Source organism: Leptonychotes weddellii, chromosome 1 (assembly GCF_054177405.1).
Source record: "Leptonychotes weddellii isolate Sample4059 chromosome 1, ASM5417740v2, whole genome shotgun sequence".
In the NCBI taxonomy this organism is placed as follows: domain Eukaryota; kingdom Metazoa; phylum Chordata; class Mammalia; order Carnivora; family Phocidae; genus Leptonychotes; species Leptonychotes weddellii.
This window is the reverse complement of record NC_138369.1, coordinates 126,809,139-126,827,058: the sequence shown is the minus strand read 5'-3', so window position 1 is coordinate 126,827,058 and position 17,920 is coordinate 126,809,139. Positions and strand designations below refer to the sequence as shown.

The 17,920-nt window shown below is 35.9% G+C and overlaps 1 protein-coding gene across 8 annotated transcripts in view; it reads left to right on the top strand.

The window, feature by feature from the left end:
- Positions 1–17,920, top strand: part of ATP13A3 (ATPase 13A3) — a 96,244-nt gene that overhangs the window by 14,719 nt on the left and 63,605 nt on the right. For 6 of the 8 annotated variants that reach the window (XM_031018322.2, XM_006747462.3, XM_006747461.3 and 3 more), the window contains 4 exons: positions 12,173–12,271; positions 13,324–13,497; positions 16,062–16,244; positions 16,744–16,814. In XM_031018322.2, coding sequence (XP_030874182.1) covers positions 12,221–12,271; positions 13,324–13,497; positions 16,062–16,244; positions 16,744–16,814 — 479 coding nt within the window. In that variant the 5' untranslated portion in view covers positions 12,173–12,220. Of the gene's footprint in view, positions 1–4,139; positions 4,573–12,172; positions 12,272–13,323; positions 13,498–16,061; positions 16,245–16,743; positions 16,815–17,920 lie in introns of those variants that run through there. The other 2 variants (XM_081831784.1, XM_081831815.1) reach the window with 2 other exon arrangements.

The following is a 17,920-nucleotide window of genomic DNA, read 5'->3' as shown; positions in this document are numbered from 1 at the left end:
AGACTCACTCTTAATAGCAGTGTATAAAGGGTGCTCCTTTTTTTTTTTTTTGCAGTTTAATGGGCAAGTAGTGTTTTACCACATAATTTTATACTTTACCTCATCTTGTTCTCTAATAGGTTCATGTGCTCTTTAATTGTTACTCTTCTCCCCTCCCTTGCTTCACAACATTATAAGATCCCTAAATTCTAATTTCAGACAATTGTGAACTTGGGAGTAATCTTTGTAAAGGCAATAATAACATACCTGCCTTCTCTCCCCTCCATCACCATTATCATTTGTTTTGTGTTTGTGTCTTATTTTTCTATTGAGACACCTGAAACAGAGGCTGTATTATTTAGCCAACTCCTGCTTTCCCAGATAAGTACCTCCAGTCATACTAAACAGAAAATCTTAAAACTTCCCATAATCACTTTTGATCATCAGCTTTTCTATTAAGGCTACTGAAAACTGGGGCGCCTGGCTGGCTCAGTCGTTAAGCGTCTGCCTTCGGCTCAGGTCATGATCCTAGAGTCCTGGGATCGAGTCCCACATCGGGCTCTCTGCTCCACGGGAAGCCTGCTTCTCCCTCTCCCACTCCCCCTGCTTGTGTTCCTGCTCTCGCTGTGTCTTTCTCTGTCAAATAAATAAATAAAATCTTAAAAAGAAAAAAAAAAAAGCTACTGAAAAGTGTCAGCCGTTTTCCTTACCAATGTTGGAACATCACCTAGTGGTGAAAGAGTGCAACAGCAAGATGCGTACAGAGGCAATACTTAATGTAGGTAAAAACTTTCATGGTTGGAATGAATCATACAGACTATTAGAACTGTCTCATTTCAGTGGAGAAGAAATTGAAACCATGACAGGTGAAGGAACATGCAAAATAGTTCATGTTGAGTTGTCTTTTAAAAACAAGTTAAAGCTGACTCTTGAGTTGTGTGCTCGTTCTTTTGTGTGTGTGTGTGTGTTTGGGGGTAAAGTTGTTTATCTACTACAGTTCCTAATATCGTAATGAACATGGAATATATGCTTACTTAACGCTTGAAGATGGATTAATTTTTTTTAGATGGATTAATTTGATTAAATAACTTAGGATTTGCTGCTATTTTATGCTGTGTCAATGGCTACTACTTTTCCTCAGTGGAGCCAAAATGTAGAGGGGATGTAAAAATAAATATAATCACATTGTCACTTACTAGAAATGTATTTGTTAAGGGGGCCTTCAAAATAACCACTTTATCTTGCCTGGGGTAAAAAAAACCTAATTAAGACAGATCCAGAGAATCTGGAGAATGGTTTGATAGAGCACCATGAAGTGTTTTGCAGGTTCCTACAAGTTTCACACCCAAGGTTGGCCATGCATTGTAAAATTAGAAGTTTATACATATGCTCAGCCTACCTTCTTTCTTTAACTATTTTAAAATATTATTACATGTAGATGGTAAAAAACATTCAGAAAGCGCTAAAGTCTCTCCCTTCACTCTCACTCTGCAATACACTGCCACCGCTAGTAGCCACTGTCTCCATTTTTTTTGGTTTTTGATTATCTTAGGGGTAGATGCCAGTTTTCTTTCTAGGCCTTTTTGATTCTGCCTGTTTTGAATATTCAGTCTGTAGGACTGTTCTTATCGCAGTGATCCTATCTATTATTTCCTATTGCCTGCTGCAGCACTTTTCATAATAGATGCTAAGATTTTGAAATCGGTTTAGCAATTATAACACTTTTGTAACTCTCAGTCCTTGAATATGAAGTTTTGAAAAGTTATATACATGAGGAAGATTTAAGAGGAAATTTAGAAGTTTTAAGATCAAAGTAGCTTCAGTAAATGAAAATCTCTCATTCATGTAAGTAGACATTTTAAAAATGCAAACACTTTATTATGTTGTATATAAAAGAGTTTTTACACATTTCCATATTTACAGAGCAAAAGTTAAAACATAGATACCAGTTGTCAGTTCAGAGCTACTTTTTCCCATTTTTACTAATTAAATACTTTGCAATTGATTAATACCTCAAAGCCACTGGTTTGCCTAATGATGACACTCTTACCACATGGAGGTTTCTCTGAATAAAAGAGGGTTGATTTGTTAAATAGTGTATTTAGGAAAAGTGATAAAAACGTATATAAATAAGTATGCTGTAGTGTGGGCTAAGTTGAGCTCTTAATGTTTCTAATATTGATCCTAAGACAGATAATTACATTATTTTTCCTAATTATAACTTATTTTGTTTTAGCTATCGCATTGTTTTGTAACATACAAAAAAGTGTAATTATACAAAGACTGCACTTTACAAATGTAAATAGTCTTGGTTTGGTGTATATTGGATACAATGGTCTTCCTTAAGCCTAAACACAGAAACAAAAGCATGTATTATAAGAGAAAGTTCAAGATGGGAAGTGATAAAATGGGTATTCACTAGAGCTTTGTTAAAATTTAGCTGGTATCCTTGTAAAATTTCCATGTATTCATTAAATTATATTATGTCATTCTTATTGTTAGGAGCTGACTTGAAGTGTTAAGTTTTGCCCTCATAAAGAGTTGTGACAGTTTGGTTTCTGTAGTTAGGAGATTGAGTTTTTTAAAAACTTCTTTTACACAAATATCTGTATAGCTATTAAAATTGGGGTTGTTGAGTGAGTAGATTAAGGATTTTAGATGTATGAGGGTACTTTTTATTTCAAAGGGAGAACTTGCTTTTTTTTTTTTTTCTTTTTAAGATGTTTAAAAATTTATTTGACGGAGAGAGACACGAGAGAGGGAACACAAGCAGGGGGAGTGGGAAAGGGAGAAGCAGGCTTCCTGCTGAGCAGGGAGCCGGATGTGAGGCTGGATCCCAGGACTCTGGGATCATGACCTGAGCGTAAGGTAGACGCTTAAGGACTGAGCCACCCAGGCGCCCCGGGAGAACTGCTTTTGAATTGCAGAAGGTTATCTTAGTTGCTGTGGATGCTACAGATTTAACAATGAAATAATATTCAGAGTGCTGGCTGAACTGTTTATACTTCAGGATCTTTAAAAAACCCTTTGCTAAGTGGTCCTTAAAGATGGGTTCGTCAAATTTTTATTTAACACGGGTAGGCATGTTTAAGTCTCAGGTAAAAAATCTAGAACTACAGAGCCAAGTAGGATGATTCATTCTGTTTTTCAACAGTGCAGGGTATCCTAAAAAGTCGTCTTCTTTTTTTTTTTTTTTTTTTTTTTAAAGATTTTATTTATTTATTTATTTGAGACAGAGAGAATGAGAGACAGAGAGCATGAGAGAGAGGAGGGTCAGAGGGAGAAGCAGACTCCCCGCCGAGCAGGGAGCCCGATGCGGGACTCGATCCCGGGACTCCAGGATCATGACCCGAGCCGAAGGCAGTCGCTTAACCAACTGAGCCACCCAGGCGCCCAAGTCTTCTTCTTTTTTAAAAAGATTTATTTTTATTTATTTCAGAGAGAGAGGAAAAAAAAAAGAAAGTGCGCGCATGCGCTAGCGAGCAGCGGGGAGGGGCGGGGGTAGAAGGTCTTAAGGCGATTCTGCGCTGAGCGAGCTGGATGTTGGGCTCCATCCCATGACCTTGAGATCAGGACCTGAGCTGAAACCAAGAGTTGGACACTTGACTGCGCCCACCCGCGCACCCCAAAGTGGCCCCCAAACCTAATGAAGTTTTAATTTCTAAAACTGCAGAGTATATGTTCCAAACTTATAAAAAGCATTATTTAAGAATTTCTTTTAGAATAACTTAGTTTTGTGAATTTTGAGTAATACATTTTTAATTTTAGTTTTTTTACTTCCATCTCTCTGAACTTGGCAAATACTGAAGTAAAAAACTAAAAATGTGTTATTCAAAGTAGCTTTCCTTGAAGTTTTACTCGAGTTTTGTGAAATTACCAACTTTGTAATTCTGGGTACATACATGGAATATCCTTAAAACCTCCCACACACATACTATTATAAAACTCTTGTTCCAACTAATAAGAAATTCAGGTTTGAAGCAAAGATGGATTGGAGGTTTGGGGATTTCTGTGCCTGCTGAGGCCACCTCCTCTTGTTTTAGGAAATGAGATATGACTAACTCTTATCCTAGAGCACTACAGATGATTCTTAGTAATTATATAATGTGAAAAAAAAAAAACTTTCAAGAATTCGCATTTGATTTAGTGAGATTTATTCCTGATAGCTTGACTTTGTCCTGTGCTGCTGTTTTTACTCACACAAAAAATCATGTTCATTGTAAATGCAAGGAAGGGTTTGGTTAAGCACAATAGCCTATGAGCTCCTTGCTATTTAGATAACATCAAGGCTGAGGCATGCACTGTGGAATTGGGACTTGAGTGTGCTCACTAGATGTGACTTATTCAATAGTAGCTCTACCAGTGGCACAAGGGTGTATCTTCTGAGAACCCATTTAAAGTCAGTGAATTTAAAAATCCTAAATTTTAATATCTTAATCATTTTGAAAGCAGTTCAAAAAGAGTCAAAACAATATTTGGCCGAAAATTCTCATCTGAATGGATTTTTATGCTTAGTTTTATTTTTATTAATAGCCAGCTTTTGAAAGTGCTGCTGATACAGCAGTTGGGAAGAATGATGATATAGTGCTTTTGGTAAGAAAAATTTCTTTAATTTGTTTCCTATGAACTAGAAATTGACTTGATTAAAAAACATACACTCCTGCAAGCTATGGTAGTTATATTCTGAAAGTTAAATGGATTTTAGAAGTTTGATATTAATGCTTCAAATGTTCTAATTAGATATATGGTAGTATAGCTTAATATGTGTTTTTATCTTTAATAGGCAATATAATTTAAAATATATTTATAGATTTTTATCCTTATAGAGTCATAGAAATATTAGAGATTTTCTATTATGTACAAGTTTTTAAAATTTAAATATACATTTGTAATATATATTTATTTTAAATGTAAGCTGTTGGAATTACTGTCTCATTGGATTTTATTAAAAGCTTATGTGAAAGTCTTGGTGAAGTCTTGATAATTTCCTGTGTGGTATAGTATGCTTAAAGAGAATAATAACTGATGGTTTTTAGAGCAACTTTTTATTTAAATTATTTAAATTATTTTTAATGCCTCAACTTCGGTAAAATTTGGTAAGACAATAATTTGCCTTAAGAAGTAAGCTAAATTTTAGAGCAATAACACTTATAAAAAGAGTAATGAGATAAAATGGTCAAGAATTGAATTTATAAGAGTATGAAAAATAGATTGTTTAGGCAATGTATAAGCTTCTTTAAAAATTACTGCAGTATTTTTTTGCTGTGGTCACTTTTTAACTCTGGTAGATGAGTTGATAATATAGCTGTGTTAGACTGAGGTGAGCTCTGTCAAGATCTGTTTGGGGAAAAGGTTTTAAATAGTTGTAAGTACATGAAGTTAATGAACACATTGAATATTAATGATAATTTTTCTAAAATTATAAAAACATGCTTATTCATCTAATACATTCTTCATTGAAAAATTAGGATTTACAAAAGTGGGGAAGTACATTTCTATTTCTAGGCAATGGATAAAAGACAAAAGTGAAGAAGAGTGAGAGTCAAAACTCAGCAGTAAAGGACTATGGATAATGCCTGGTGTATGATAGTTGGGTCAGTGGATTTGGGATTTATAGAGGCAGAGTTCTCAAGATTTATGGACTTTGGTGCCAGTAATGAATATCTTCTGAAAATGTTTTTCTATCTAAAATCTTCAGATGGGTGACTTTTTTTTTTTTTTTTAAAGATTTTATTTATTTATTTGAGAGAGAGAGAATGAGAGACAGCGTGAGAGGGAGGAGGGTCAGAGGGAGAAGCAGACTCCCTGCTGAGCAGGGAGTCCGATGCGGGACTTGATCCCGGGACTCCAGGATCATGACCTGAGCCGAAGGCAGTCGCTTAACCAACTGAGCCACCCAGGCGCCCCCAGATGGGTGACTTTTATTTAAAAACATTTTCTATTACAATTTTTACATGTTAAAAAACAGTAGGAAGATTAGTATAACGAACTCTCATGTACCTACTACACTCAGCTTTTAACTCAGCTGTGGCAGTTACTAACTTGTGGCCATCCCATGACCGACAAAGATAGAGGTTTTTTAATTTTTAAATTTTTTTATTTGGAAGTAAGTTCAAACCTGCAGAAAAGTTGATGTATTGGTGTAAAGTGTTCATTAAGTTCCTTGATTATACTTCTGATATCTGCAGAATCTGAAGTAATGTCTCCTCTCTTATTCCTGATGTTGGTAATCTGTGCCTTCTCCCCCCCACCCCCCACTTTGAGTCTGACTAGAAATAATCACTTTTGTTGATCTCAAAAAAAAAAACAGCCTTTGGTTTCATTGATTTTACTCCATTTTACTGTTTTTTATTTTATTGATTTCTACTGTGAATTTCTCTTTGGGGCTTACTGTGGGTGTAATTTGCTGTTCTTTTTCCACTTTCTTAAGGTTGATGCTGAGGTCACGATTTTAGGCATTTCTTCTCTTCAGATTTTGGAATTTAGTGCTATAAATAATTTCTAAATACTGTTTTAGCTGCATCCCACAAATTTTGATATATCTTCATCTTTTATTCAGTTCAGAATATTTCATAATTTCCCTGTTGATTTCTGACTCATGGATTTTTTTAGAAGTGTATTTTGTTTCCAGATATTAAGGCTTTTCTACTCATCTTTTTGTTATTGGTTTCTAATTTAATTCCATTGTTTTTAGAACTTAACTTTATATGACTTGAATCTGTTTTATGCCCCGGAATGTGGTCTTTCTTGGTAAATGTTCTGTGCACATGTTAAAAGAATGTATATTTTGCTGCAGTTGAGTAGAGTGTTCTGTAAATATCAGTTGGGACCAATTTGATTGATAATGTTCAGATCTTCTATGTCCTTTGTGTATTTTGAAGATCTGTTAAATATAGACATGTGTAGGATTATTGTTTTATGTCTATCAGTTGACCCCTTTGTCTTTATGAAATGACTTTATTCCTGGTAATATTCTTTTTTTTTTTTTAAATCCCTGGTAATATTCTTTGCTTTGAAATCTATTTTGCCTGATATTAGTACAGTTATTCCAGCTTTAATTTGAATAGTACTTGCATGGTATATTTTGTTTTAACATTTAGCCTACTGTGCCTTTATTTTAGGTTGCATTTCTTATAGGCAACATATAATTGTAGCCTTACCTTTTTTTTTTTTAAAGATTTTATTTATTTATTATTTTAGAGAGAGAGAGCAGAGGGGGGCAAAGGGAAAGGGAGAGAATCTCAAGCAGACTCCCTAATGAGCATGGAGCCCAAAGCAGAGCTGAATCTTATGACCTTGAGATCATGACCTGAGCTGAAATCAAGAGTCAGACACTTAACCAACTGAGCCACCCAGGTGCCCCTGCAGCCTTGCTTTTGAAAAATAAAACCACAATCCCTGCCTTTTAATTACTGTTTAGACCGTTCATATTTAATGTGATTATTGATATTGTTAGGTTTAAATCAGCCATCTTGCTATTTGTTTTCTCTTTGTCTCATCTCTAGTTTCCATTTTCCTCCTTTTTTTTTTCGCCTGTTACATCAGTTTAGTATTTTTTTATGGTTCCATTTAATCATCTTTGTTGATTTTTTTAATTGTGACTCTGTTTTATTTGAATGGTTACTTTAGAGTTAATAGTGTACATCTCTAACTTACTAAAGTTTACCTGCAAGTAATACTAAACTCATTCACATATAGTATAAGAACCTTAAAAGAGTATAGTTCCATTTCTTCCTGCTGTTTGTACTATTGTTATGTATATTTACCCACATATATACCATGTCTGATGCTTTTCATTCCTTCGTGGAGATCCATATTTCCATTTCCATTTTTCTACCTGAGGACTTCCTTTAACATTTTTTTTTTTAATGGTGTAGGTTTGCTCATGATGATTTTTTTCAGGTTTTGTGTCTAAAAAAGTCTTTATTTCACCTTTGATTTTGGAAGATATTTTTGCTGGGTATAGAATTCTCTGAATATTTTTTTTCTCAGTACTTCAAAGATGTTGCTCAGCTGTTCTCACCTGCATTATTTTTAGCAAGAAATCTGATGTCATTTTTATCTATCTTCGTTTGTATATGTAACACATCATTTTCCTCTGGATCCTTTTAAGATATTTTTCATCACTGCTTTTTTTTTTTTTTGAAAGATTTTATTTATTTGACAGAGAGAGCACAAGCAGGGGGAACTGCAAGCAGAGGGAGAGGGAGAAACAGGCTCGCTGCTGAGCAGAGAGCCCAGCGTGGAACTCCATCCCAGGACTCTGGGATCATGACCTGAGCCAAAGGCAGATGCGTAACCGATTGAGCCACCTAGGCGCCCCTTATCACTGCTTTTGAGCAGTTTGATAATGACATGCCTTGGTGTAATTTTTCATTGTTCATTTGCTTAGTATTGGATGCTTTGGATCTGTAGGCTTATAGTTTTTCATCTTATTTGGAAAAATTTTGGCCATTATATCATCACATATTTTTGGTCCTTCCTACCTTACATGTATATTAGGGTGCTTGAAGTTGTCTCATGGTGTACTGATGTTGTTATGTGCTTTTCTCCCCCTAGTCTTTTTTTCTGTTCATTTTTCATTTTGAATATTTCTATTATTTTGTCTTCAGGTTCATTAATTTTTCTTCTGCCATATTTAATCTGCTGTTAATCTCATCTAGTAAATTTTTCTTCTCAGATACTGTACTTTTATAGTCAAGTTGGTTTTTTTTCTATCTTTCATGTCTGTACTTAATGTGTTCAGTCGTTCCTCTTGCTTTTTGAACATATGGACTACAGTTACAACAGCTGTTTGTTTTTTTTTAAGATTTTATTTATTTATTTGAGAGAGAGAATGAGAGAGAGAGCACATGAGAGTGGGTAGGGTCAGAGGGAGAAGCAGACTCCCTGCTGAGCAGGGAGCCGGATGTGGGACTCGATCCTGGGACTCCAGGATCATGACCTGAGCTGAAGGCAGTCGCTTAACCAACTGAGCCACCCAGGTGCCCCAGAACAGCTGTTTTAATGTCCTTGTTTACCAGTTCTATTATTTGTGTCATTTTTTGGTCTTTTTCTACTGATTAATTTTTCTCATTTTGGGTTTTCTTTGCATACCTTTTAAGTTTTAATTGGATGTCAGATATTGTTCCTTAATTGGGACTAGATATTTTGTGTTCTTATAAATTCCTTGAGCTTTATTTTGTGAAGCTGTTATTTGGGAACAATTTATTATTTCATTTTTTTTTTTTTTTTAAGACTTTATTTATTGGGACACCTGGGTGGCTCAGTTGGTTAAGCATCTGCCTTCGGCTCAGGTCATGATCCCAGGGTCCTAGGATTGAGTCCCGCATTGGTCTCCTTGCTCAGCAGGGAGCCTGCTTCTCCCTCTGCCCTCCCACTCCCCCTGGTTGTGCTTCCCCGCCCTCTGACAAATTAATAAAATCTTAAAAAAAAAAAGATTTTATTTATTTGAGAGGAGAGGGAGCACACATTCTGGGGGAGAGGCAAAAGGAGAGCGAGAAGCAGATCCCCCATGGAGCAGGGAGCCCGACACAGGGCTGGATCCCAGAACCCTGGGATCGTGACCTGAGCCAGAGGCAGCTGCTTAACCTACAGAGCCACCCAGGCACCCCTGTTATTTCATGTCTTAAGAGTTTTGTTAGGTAGGACCAGAGTAGCTTTTAGTTCAGGGCTAATTTGATCCCACTACTGAAGCAATACCCCTCTGAGCGCTCTTCCTGAATCCTTGTGATTAATGAGGTTTTCCACTGTGGGTTGGTAGGAACAGGCATTCTTCTCAGCTCTGTGTAAGCCCTGATGAGTTTTTCCTCTTAATCCTTTTGGTTGGTGCTTTCTCTGGCCTTCAATAGTTTCCTCACACATGTGCGCTGATCAGTACTCAGCTGAAGACTTGAGGGGGACCATATTGGGTATTTTCGGTGTTCTTTCTCTGTACAGATCTCTTTACTGATAATCTGCCTTGCAGACCTGCCTACTTTGGTGTCTCCCCAGACTCAGTCAACAATAGCTGATCTTTTCTGCAGGGAAAGAGGTTGGGCTTGCCCATTTTCCCAGTAGTCTATAGCGGTAGGTTATGGCCCTTGAGAATAACTGACACCTCAAGTCATATTGATTTGATGAATCAGGCTTACCATGGTGGAATGACTCCAGTAATATGCTTCATAGCTGTAATACTACCCTAGACTGAGAAGCAATTTTTACTAAATTCCTCACAGGGTTTTGTATGATGATGTGGCTTGTTTTGGAGATGTTGGACCAGATACTTGTAAGACTTCATTTCCAAGATGGCGTGTGTGTGTGTGTGAGTGTGTGTGAGATATGTTACATATATTATTAATATATGTAATATATGTAACATAATTTACATATTACACACACACACACACGTATATGTAAGCAAAGTTTTGTGTTTTATTTCTGTAGAAATGCCACTCAGCCCTGACCCCCATCTCCAGGGCTACCAGAAGGTACAGAAGCTTTGAGTGCTGGTACAGGAAGCATCAGTATTTTTTACTGGTCATTTTGTTGATGATATAAATCAAGAGATTTCAGTACTCATGTATGGATTTGTTTAAAATTCTGCAGTTGGTTTTACTTGGCTATTTAACTCATTTCATGTAAACATTAAATAACTTTGGCTGTCTTAGCACAAAATCTTCCTTACTTCATTTATTCAACAACTACTTTCTGAGTGTCTGTCATGTGTCAGACATGTGCTACACACTGGATAGACAAGTAGAAGGATGGCTGGCATCTGGAATGAGAGAGGTGTAATATTCCCACTGTGTTCTGCAGAGATCAGCCTAGCCTACAGCAATGGTTATTTGGTCTCAGACATTTTTATATTCTTGAAAATTATTGTGACCTCTGAAGAGCTTTTGTTTATGTGAGTTATATCTGTTGATACCATATTAATTAAAACTGATATATCTTTAAGCATATTAACTCAATATTAATAAACCATAACAGTAATAAGCTTATTACAGATTAAATACTTTTCTGAAAAATATCTATTTTCGAAAAACAACAAAGATCACAAGGAAACTGACATTGTTTTATATTTTGCAAATCTCTTTAATGTGTGGCTGAATGTCTAATATTTGAAGCTAGTATCTTTTTAAAAAGATTTTATTTATTTATTTGAGAGAGAGAGACAGAGTGAGTGAGAGAGTGCACAAGCCAGGGTGGGGAGAGGCAGAGGGAAAAGCAGACTCCCTGCTGAGCAGGGAGCCTGATGTGGGGCTTAATCCCAGGACCCTGGGATCGTGACCTGAGCTGAAGGTAGACGCTTAACGAATGAGTCACCCAGGTGCCCCTCCAGTCTCCTTTTTTTTTTTTTTTTAAAGATTTTATTTATTTATTTGATAGAGATAGAGAGAGGGAGAGCACAAGCAGGGGGAGTGGCAGGCAGAGGGAGAGGAAGAGGCAGGCTCCCCGCTGAGGAAGAAGCCTGACGTGGGGCTCGATCCCAGAACTCTGGGATCATGACCTGAGCCGAAGGCAGCCGCTTAACTGACTGAGCCACTCAGGCGCCCCCAGTCTCCTTTTTTAATACAGGAAAAAAAATTGTCAATGAGCTCAATGAATTTTCTCCTAGACAAGCATCATGGGTAGTCAGACAATTAGAAGATTGCTTAGTGAACTTGGAATGAGAATGGGGGAGTGATCTCTAATAAGGGTACACCTGCTTTAGGAATTGACTCTTGGCCAGGGATTACCATTCATGTAAAAGGTGCTCAGTAAATATTTGTTGGATGATTAATTTAATAATCATGGAGAGGTTTTGGGGTTGGTTTCACTGCTGGTGCTTTACCTTTTCACTATACTTCAAGGAATAAATTGAGTTGTGTGAAGCACTTTTACCTCAAGATGGTTAAACTAGATTTGTTATCTGAGTCTGGGGAATGAAAAGGGAAGATTATGTAGTAGTTTCTCGCAGAACTTAAATTGTTTTGTACCAAGGCTATTGCTAGTATAAGTTAATTGATGAAATATGCCAGGTTTTGTGATAGTATGTGTCAGAAGAACTAGCATACTATTGAAAGTGTAATGAAAACCAGTCAGCACTTTAGTGAGTACTTAAATATCAGTTAAACTTTGATACACATATCACAACAAAGTCTTACAGTATGAAGTTATATAGTCTACTAAAATACAACAGAATTCCCTAATTGTTCTTCTTTCCCCTCAGTTGTCTTCAGCTGTTCTGAAGCACAAGACCTATCAAACCACTGTAGATATGGACAAAGAAGAAAGGAAGACTATCAACCAGGGTCAAGAAGATGAAATGGTAACCGGTTTTTATAACTTATTTGTCAAGTGTGAAGAATTTATCTTTGTAATTTATTATTCCAGGGAAGTAGAAAAGTACACGAAACAACAACAAAACACTAAATCAATGTGCTTTCCTCATCCCAACTGCATTTTTTAATTGGGATTATGTAACATCTCTATTTGTTGGTTTTAGTATAATTCCTGTTTGACTGTGAACTGTAATACTTAGAGGAGAGTAGTATACTTTATTTTTATTTGATAATTTAAGAAGTTACATTAGCTAATGTTTTAAATACAATCCCAAATGTAAGATTTCTAATTTTGATTTATAAAAAATGTTTAAAAGTCAGCTTAATAAAAAAACCAACTTTTCAGCTCTTTGTGTGTAGAAGGGGGGAGATAAGGTTGTCAGGTATAATATATGACACCCCAATAAATATGAATTTCAGATAATCAAGGAATAAATTTTTTTATATAAGCATGTCCCCAAATATAGCATAGGGCAAGCAAAATTAATTTTTTATGGAAATTTAAATTTAGGCCCTCTGCATTTTCATTTGCTAAATTTGGCGACCCTTGTTGGGTTATGGTGGGGGGGTGCAGTAAACTGAAACAATTGAAATAATTGGCCTCAAGAAGTCAAATTGATCAGTCACAGTGGTATTGAGACAATTAGCTAATCATTCGGGAGAAAAAGTTAAAACTTACTTCGTATAAATGCAGTGTTATATTATGGCTTATGTCCTGGAACAGAAATAAGACAGTGGAAAAACTAGTGACATTCTAATAGAGACTAGGTTTAGTTAATAGTAATGTACCAGTGTCAATCTCTTGATTTTGACAAATGTACCAAGTTAGCAGAGGAAGTAAACCAGAGGTAAACCAGAGGAAGGGTATACAGAGAACTTTCTGCAAATCTAAAATCATTCCAAAATTAAAAGTTTATTTAAAAAAAAAAGCCTACCTTTTATATGATAAGACTGTTAATACTTATTGGAAGAACAAAATTTTGGCAGTTACCTCTCCTATCATTTGATATTCAATTGTGTGATCACCATGTCCATGCAGGAGATTTATGGCTATAATTTGTGTCGCTGGAAGCTTGCCATAGTTTCTCTAGGAGTGGTTTGCACTGGTGGCTTTCTCCTCCTCCTCCTCTACTGGATGCCCGAATGGCGGGTGAAGGCGACCTGTATTAGAGCTGCAATTAGAGACTGTGAAGTGGTGCTGCTGAGGACTACTGTAAGTCCTTGTATTTACTGGGAGCTGATTATTCAAAAAGTAATATAATGCTTTTGTGTGTACTTGGTTCAAAATAATATATGAGGAGAATATCACTGATGGATATAATCAGAAATACTAATCCTAAAAGCATTTGTGTTCTAAGTAATAGTGATTAGAATATAAAAGAATCCTAAGGATGATTGTATCAACCCCTACCTTTTATAACTCTTGATGCACTGAGAGATTAGATGCTTGTCTGTCAAGGTCACCAGCAAGTTTGAGGACTGTATCAGATCTGTTACTCACTAGACCAGCTGCCTTTCTACTATGTGATGTTGCTGCTTCCCTTTTGTTTTTTTTTTTTATCTTAATTGGCAGCATTTTATCAGAGGCTTTAATTTTTTTTTCCCTTTTTTTTACTTAAAGAAATTGTTTTTTATTGAGGTATGATTGGCATATGACATTATATTAATTTCAGGTATACAACATAATGATTCAGTATTTGTGTAGATTGCAAAATAATCACCACAATAACTGCAGTTAACATCTGTTACCATACACAGTTAACAGAAGTTTTTTTTTCATGTGATGAGAACTTTTAAGATCTATTCTCTTAGAACTTTCAAATATACCCTACAGTATTGTTAACTAGTCACCATGCTGTATGTTAGATCCCCAGGAAGTTTATATCTTTTGACCTTTACCCATTTCACCCTCCCTCAACCCTTACCTCTGGCAACCACTTAATCTGTTTTCTGTATCTGAGTTCGTTTTGGGTTTTTTTTGTTGCATATATATTTTAATTGAAGTAGAGTTGACATAAAATATTATATTAGTTTCAGGTAGATAACATAATGACTTGACATTTATATATATTATGAAATGCTCACCACAGTAAGTGTAGTGACCATCTGTCACCATTCAAAGTTATTATATTACTATATTCCCTGTGCTGTATTCTTCATCCCCATGACCTAATTCTGTTATGCTGGAAGTTTGTACCTTTTTTTCCCTTTCACCTATTTCACCCATTCCTCCTTCCCCCTCCCTTTGGACAACTACCAGTTTGTTTTCTGTATTTATGAGTCTATTTCTGTTTTTGTTTGTTTTGTTTTTGGTATTTGTTTTGGTTTTTGTTTTGTAGTATTTGTCTTTTTCCTTTTGACTTATTTCACTTAGCATAATACCATCTAGGTCCATCCAGTTGTCCCAAATGGCAAAATTTTATTTTATTTTTTTTAAGAGTTTTTATTTATTTGAGAGAGAGAGAGAGAGCGCACGAGCACATGAGAGGGAGGAGGGTCAGAGGGAGAAGCAGACTCCCTGCTGAGCAGGGAGCCTGATGCGGGACTCAGTCCTGGGACTCCAGGATCATGACCCGAGCCAAACGCAGTTGCTTAACCAACTGAGCCACCCAGGCGCCCCAAGATTTTATTCTTTTTCGTGAATGAGTGGTATTCCATTGTAAATATATATACCACATCTTTTTTTTTTTTTTTTTTAAGATTTTATTTATTTATTTGAGAGACAGAGAGACAGCGAGAGAGGGAACACAAGCAGGGGGGAGAGGGAGAAGCAGGCTTCCCGCGGAGCAGGGAGCCCGATGCGGGGCTCGATCCCAGGACCCTGAGATCATGACCTGAGCCGAAGGCAGACGCTTAACGACTGAGCCACCCAGGCGCCCTATACCACATCTTCTTTATCTATGTATCAGTGGGCACTTAGCTTGCTTCCCTATATTCTTGGCTCTTGTAAATAATGCTGCAGTAAACATAGGGGTGCATATATCTTTCTCAATTTGTGTTTTTGCTTTCTTTGGGTGAATACCTGCAAGTGGATTACTGGGTCTCAATATTTCTATTTTTAATTTTTTGAGGAACCTTCATATTGTTTTCCTTAGTGGTTGCACCAGTTTCCATTCCTACCACAGTGTACCAGGGTTCTCTTTTCTCCACACCTTTACCAACACTAGTTATTTCTTGTCTTTTTTGATACTAGCCATTTTGACTGATGCAAGGTGATACCTCACTCACGGTGGTTTTGATTTGCATTTCCCTGATGATTCATGGTATTGAGCATCTTTTTTCACTTGTCCATCTTTATGTCTTCTTTGGAAACAGGTCTAGTCCATCCTCTGCCCATTTTTTAATTGGGTTTTTGTTGTTGTTACTGAATTATATGAATTCTTTATATATTCTAGATATTAGCTCCTTATCAGATATATCTTTTGCATGTATCTTCTCCCATTCAATAGGTTGCCTTTTCATTGTGCTGATGGTTTCCTCAGAGGCTTTAATTTCTAGTCTCAGTATGTTGATGGTTAAATTAAGAAATTACTCATGATCTTGCATGGGATATTGTATTAGTGAAGTATGTCATAAAATGGTGAGCAATGGAAAGCATTTATACATCTTCATGTATAGAATTTATACATCTTCATGAAATGGTTTAACATTTAGTGAGTAGGAAGTGATGCTTTCTCAGAGACAAATCAATAATATGTAAAGAATGGGAATTAAAAATGTATATAGGCAGTTATGCAATATACATAATTAACTTTTTATCCCTTTCTCTCTTGTAAGGATGAATTCAGAATGTGGTTTTGTGCAAAAATTCGCTTTCTTTCTCTGGAAACTCACCCATTTTTGAACCCTAAATCTGTGACTAATAAAGTTTCAAATGGCCATGCTGTTCATCTAACTGAAAATTTGGCTGAAGAGAATAGGCATGAAATGAGTAAATATTCACAGACTCAACCACAGCAGGTATTGTGATCTTAATGTCAAAGTTTCTTTGAAAACCATTAGAATTGTTACATTTTATGCCATCATAGCGATAATTTTGTGCATGCAGTTATTTTTGTTTGGGATAAATTCATATACATATAAAATATTTATTACTATATATAACACAGTTGAGGTACACTAGAATAAACAGATTGCATTTGTAGTGATCACTTTAATTTTAATAGATAGATTTGTGTTAGTAAACTTTTTTTTTTTTTTAAAGATTTTATTTATTTATTTGAGAGAGAGAATGAGAGAGAGAGAGAGCATGAGAGGGGGGAGGGTCAGAGGGAGAAGTAGACTCCCTGCCAAGCAGGGAGCCCGATGCGGGACTGGATCCTGTGACTCCAGGATCATGACCTGAGCCGAAGGCAGTCGCTTAACCAACTGAGCCACCCAGGCGCCCTGTGTTAATAAACTTAATCATAAACAAGTGATGATAATGCTTTTTGATGTAACATTTATGTGTGTTCTACAGGTCCGTTATTTCACCCACCACAGTGTAAAATACTTCTGGAATGATACCCTTCACAATTTTGATTTTTTAAAGTAAGTATTTTTCTTTTGTTTGGATTATATTATGAATGTCTTGAAAATGTTCTAGATAAAAAAGAATTCATTGTAGTGTTACATAAAATCAGAGGTATTTATTGCGTAACTTTTATTCACTTATTAACAGCTCTTTAGTGTTACTTGAATACTTATTAACCATTTTAAGATAAATCCTACTTGTAACTTGTACCTTGGCAATATTTACATTTAAAGTTTGAAACAGTATGATTCTCCAAATCCACTCTGAGTCTGAGTTCTTTTCTTTTTTGTGGGTTCATCTCAAAGTGAATTTCAAGTACACTTTATAGCCTGTCAGAATATCTGAATTCTCATTTCCAAACTTGCTGACAGTTCCATCTATTTATCCTTGAGGGATGGAGTAATAGACAAATAGAAATTTAACTTTACTATGTGGATTAAGATTCAGACATTGTCAAATGTGTTAAGCCTTGAGTAGGACAAATTGGAAGAATCCTTTAAACTTTATTTTTTGTGGAGGCTTCAAGTTATGTAAGCACTAGATTAATTAGGATTCTATTTTTATTGCTATTGTTAAAGTATTATAAACACTCACTAAGTATCATTAGTTGAATGCTGAAGGAATTCTTAATATTAGCAATACAGAGAGAATCACCTTATGAACATTTAAAATATTCATGCCTGGATTTTTTTCCTCAGACACTAAAGAATTAGAATATTCTGGAATAGCCCCGGGCATTTCTCCATGCCTAGTTCTGAAGACCATTCCTAATTAAGAACTGTTGCCTTATAGAACACTGCCAGTGACCATTTTGTTTTTTAAAAAAAGACTTGGAGCTGTTCCTTGCTGCTTTTGGAGAAGTTACCAACTAAAGTGGGAAAAAAATGTCAAACTATTTGCCATGTGGTGTTTGCCAACTGTAGAAACTTACAGAATTTAAACTTATCCCAATGACAGCTGTTAATTATGGAGCTTAGTTTTTCTAACTGAAAAAAGTAGAAAAGGATTGGAGTTCAGTGATGTACAAGACTCTCTTTAGAGTTCTATGACCAGTATCTCAGTTAAAATAAGCATAATTAAGACATTTTGGGGGGGAAAGTAGATCTGTTGGTTGAATCCAGTT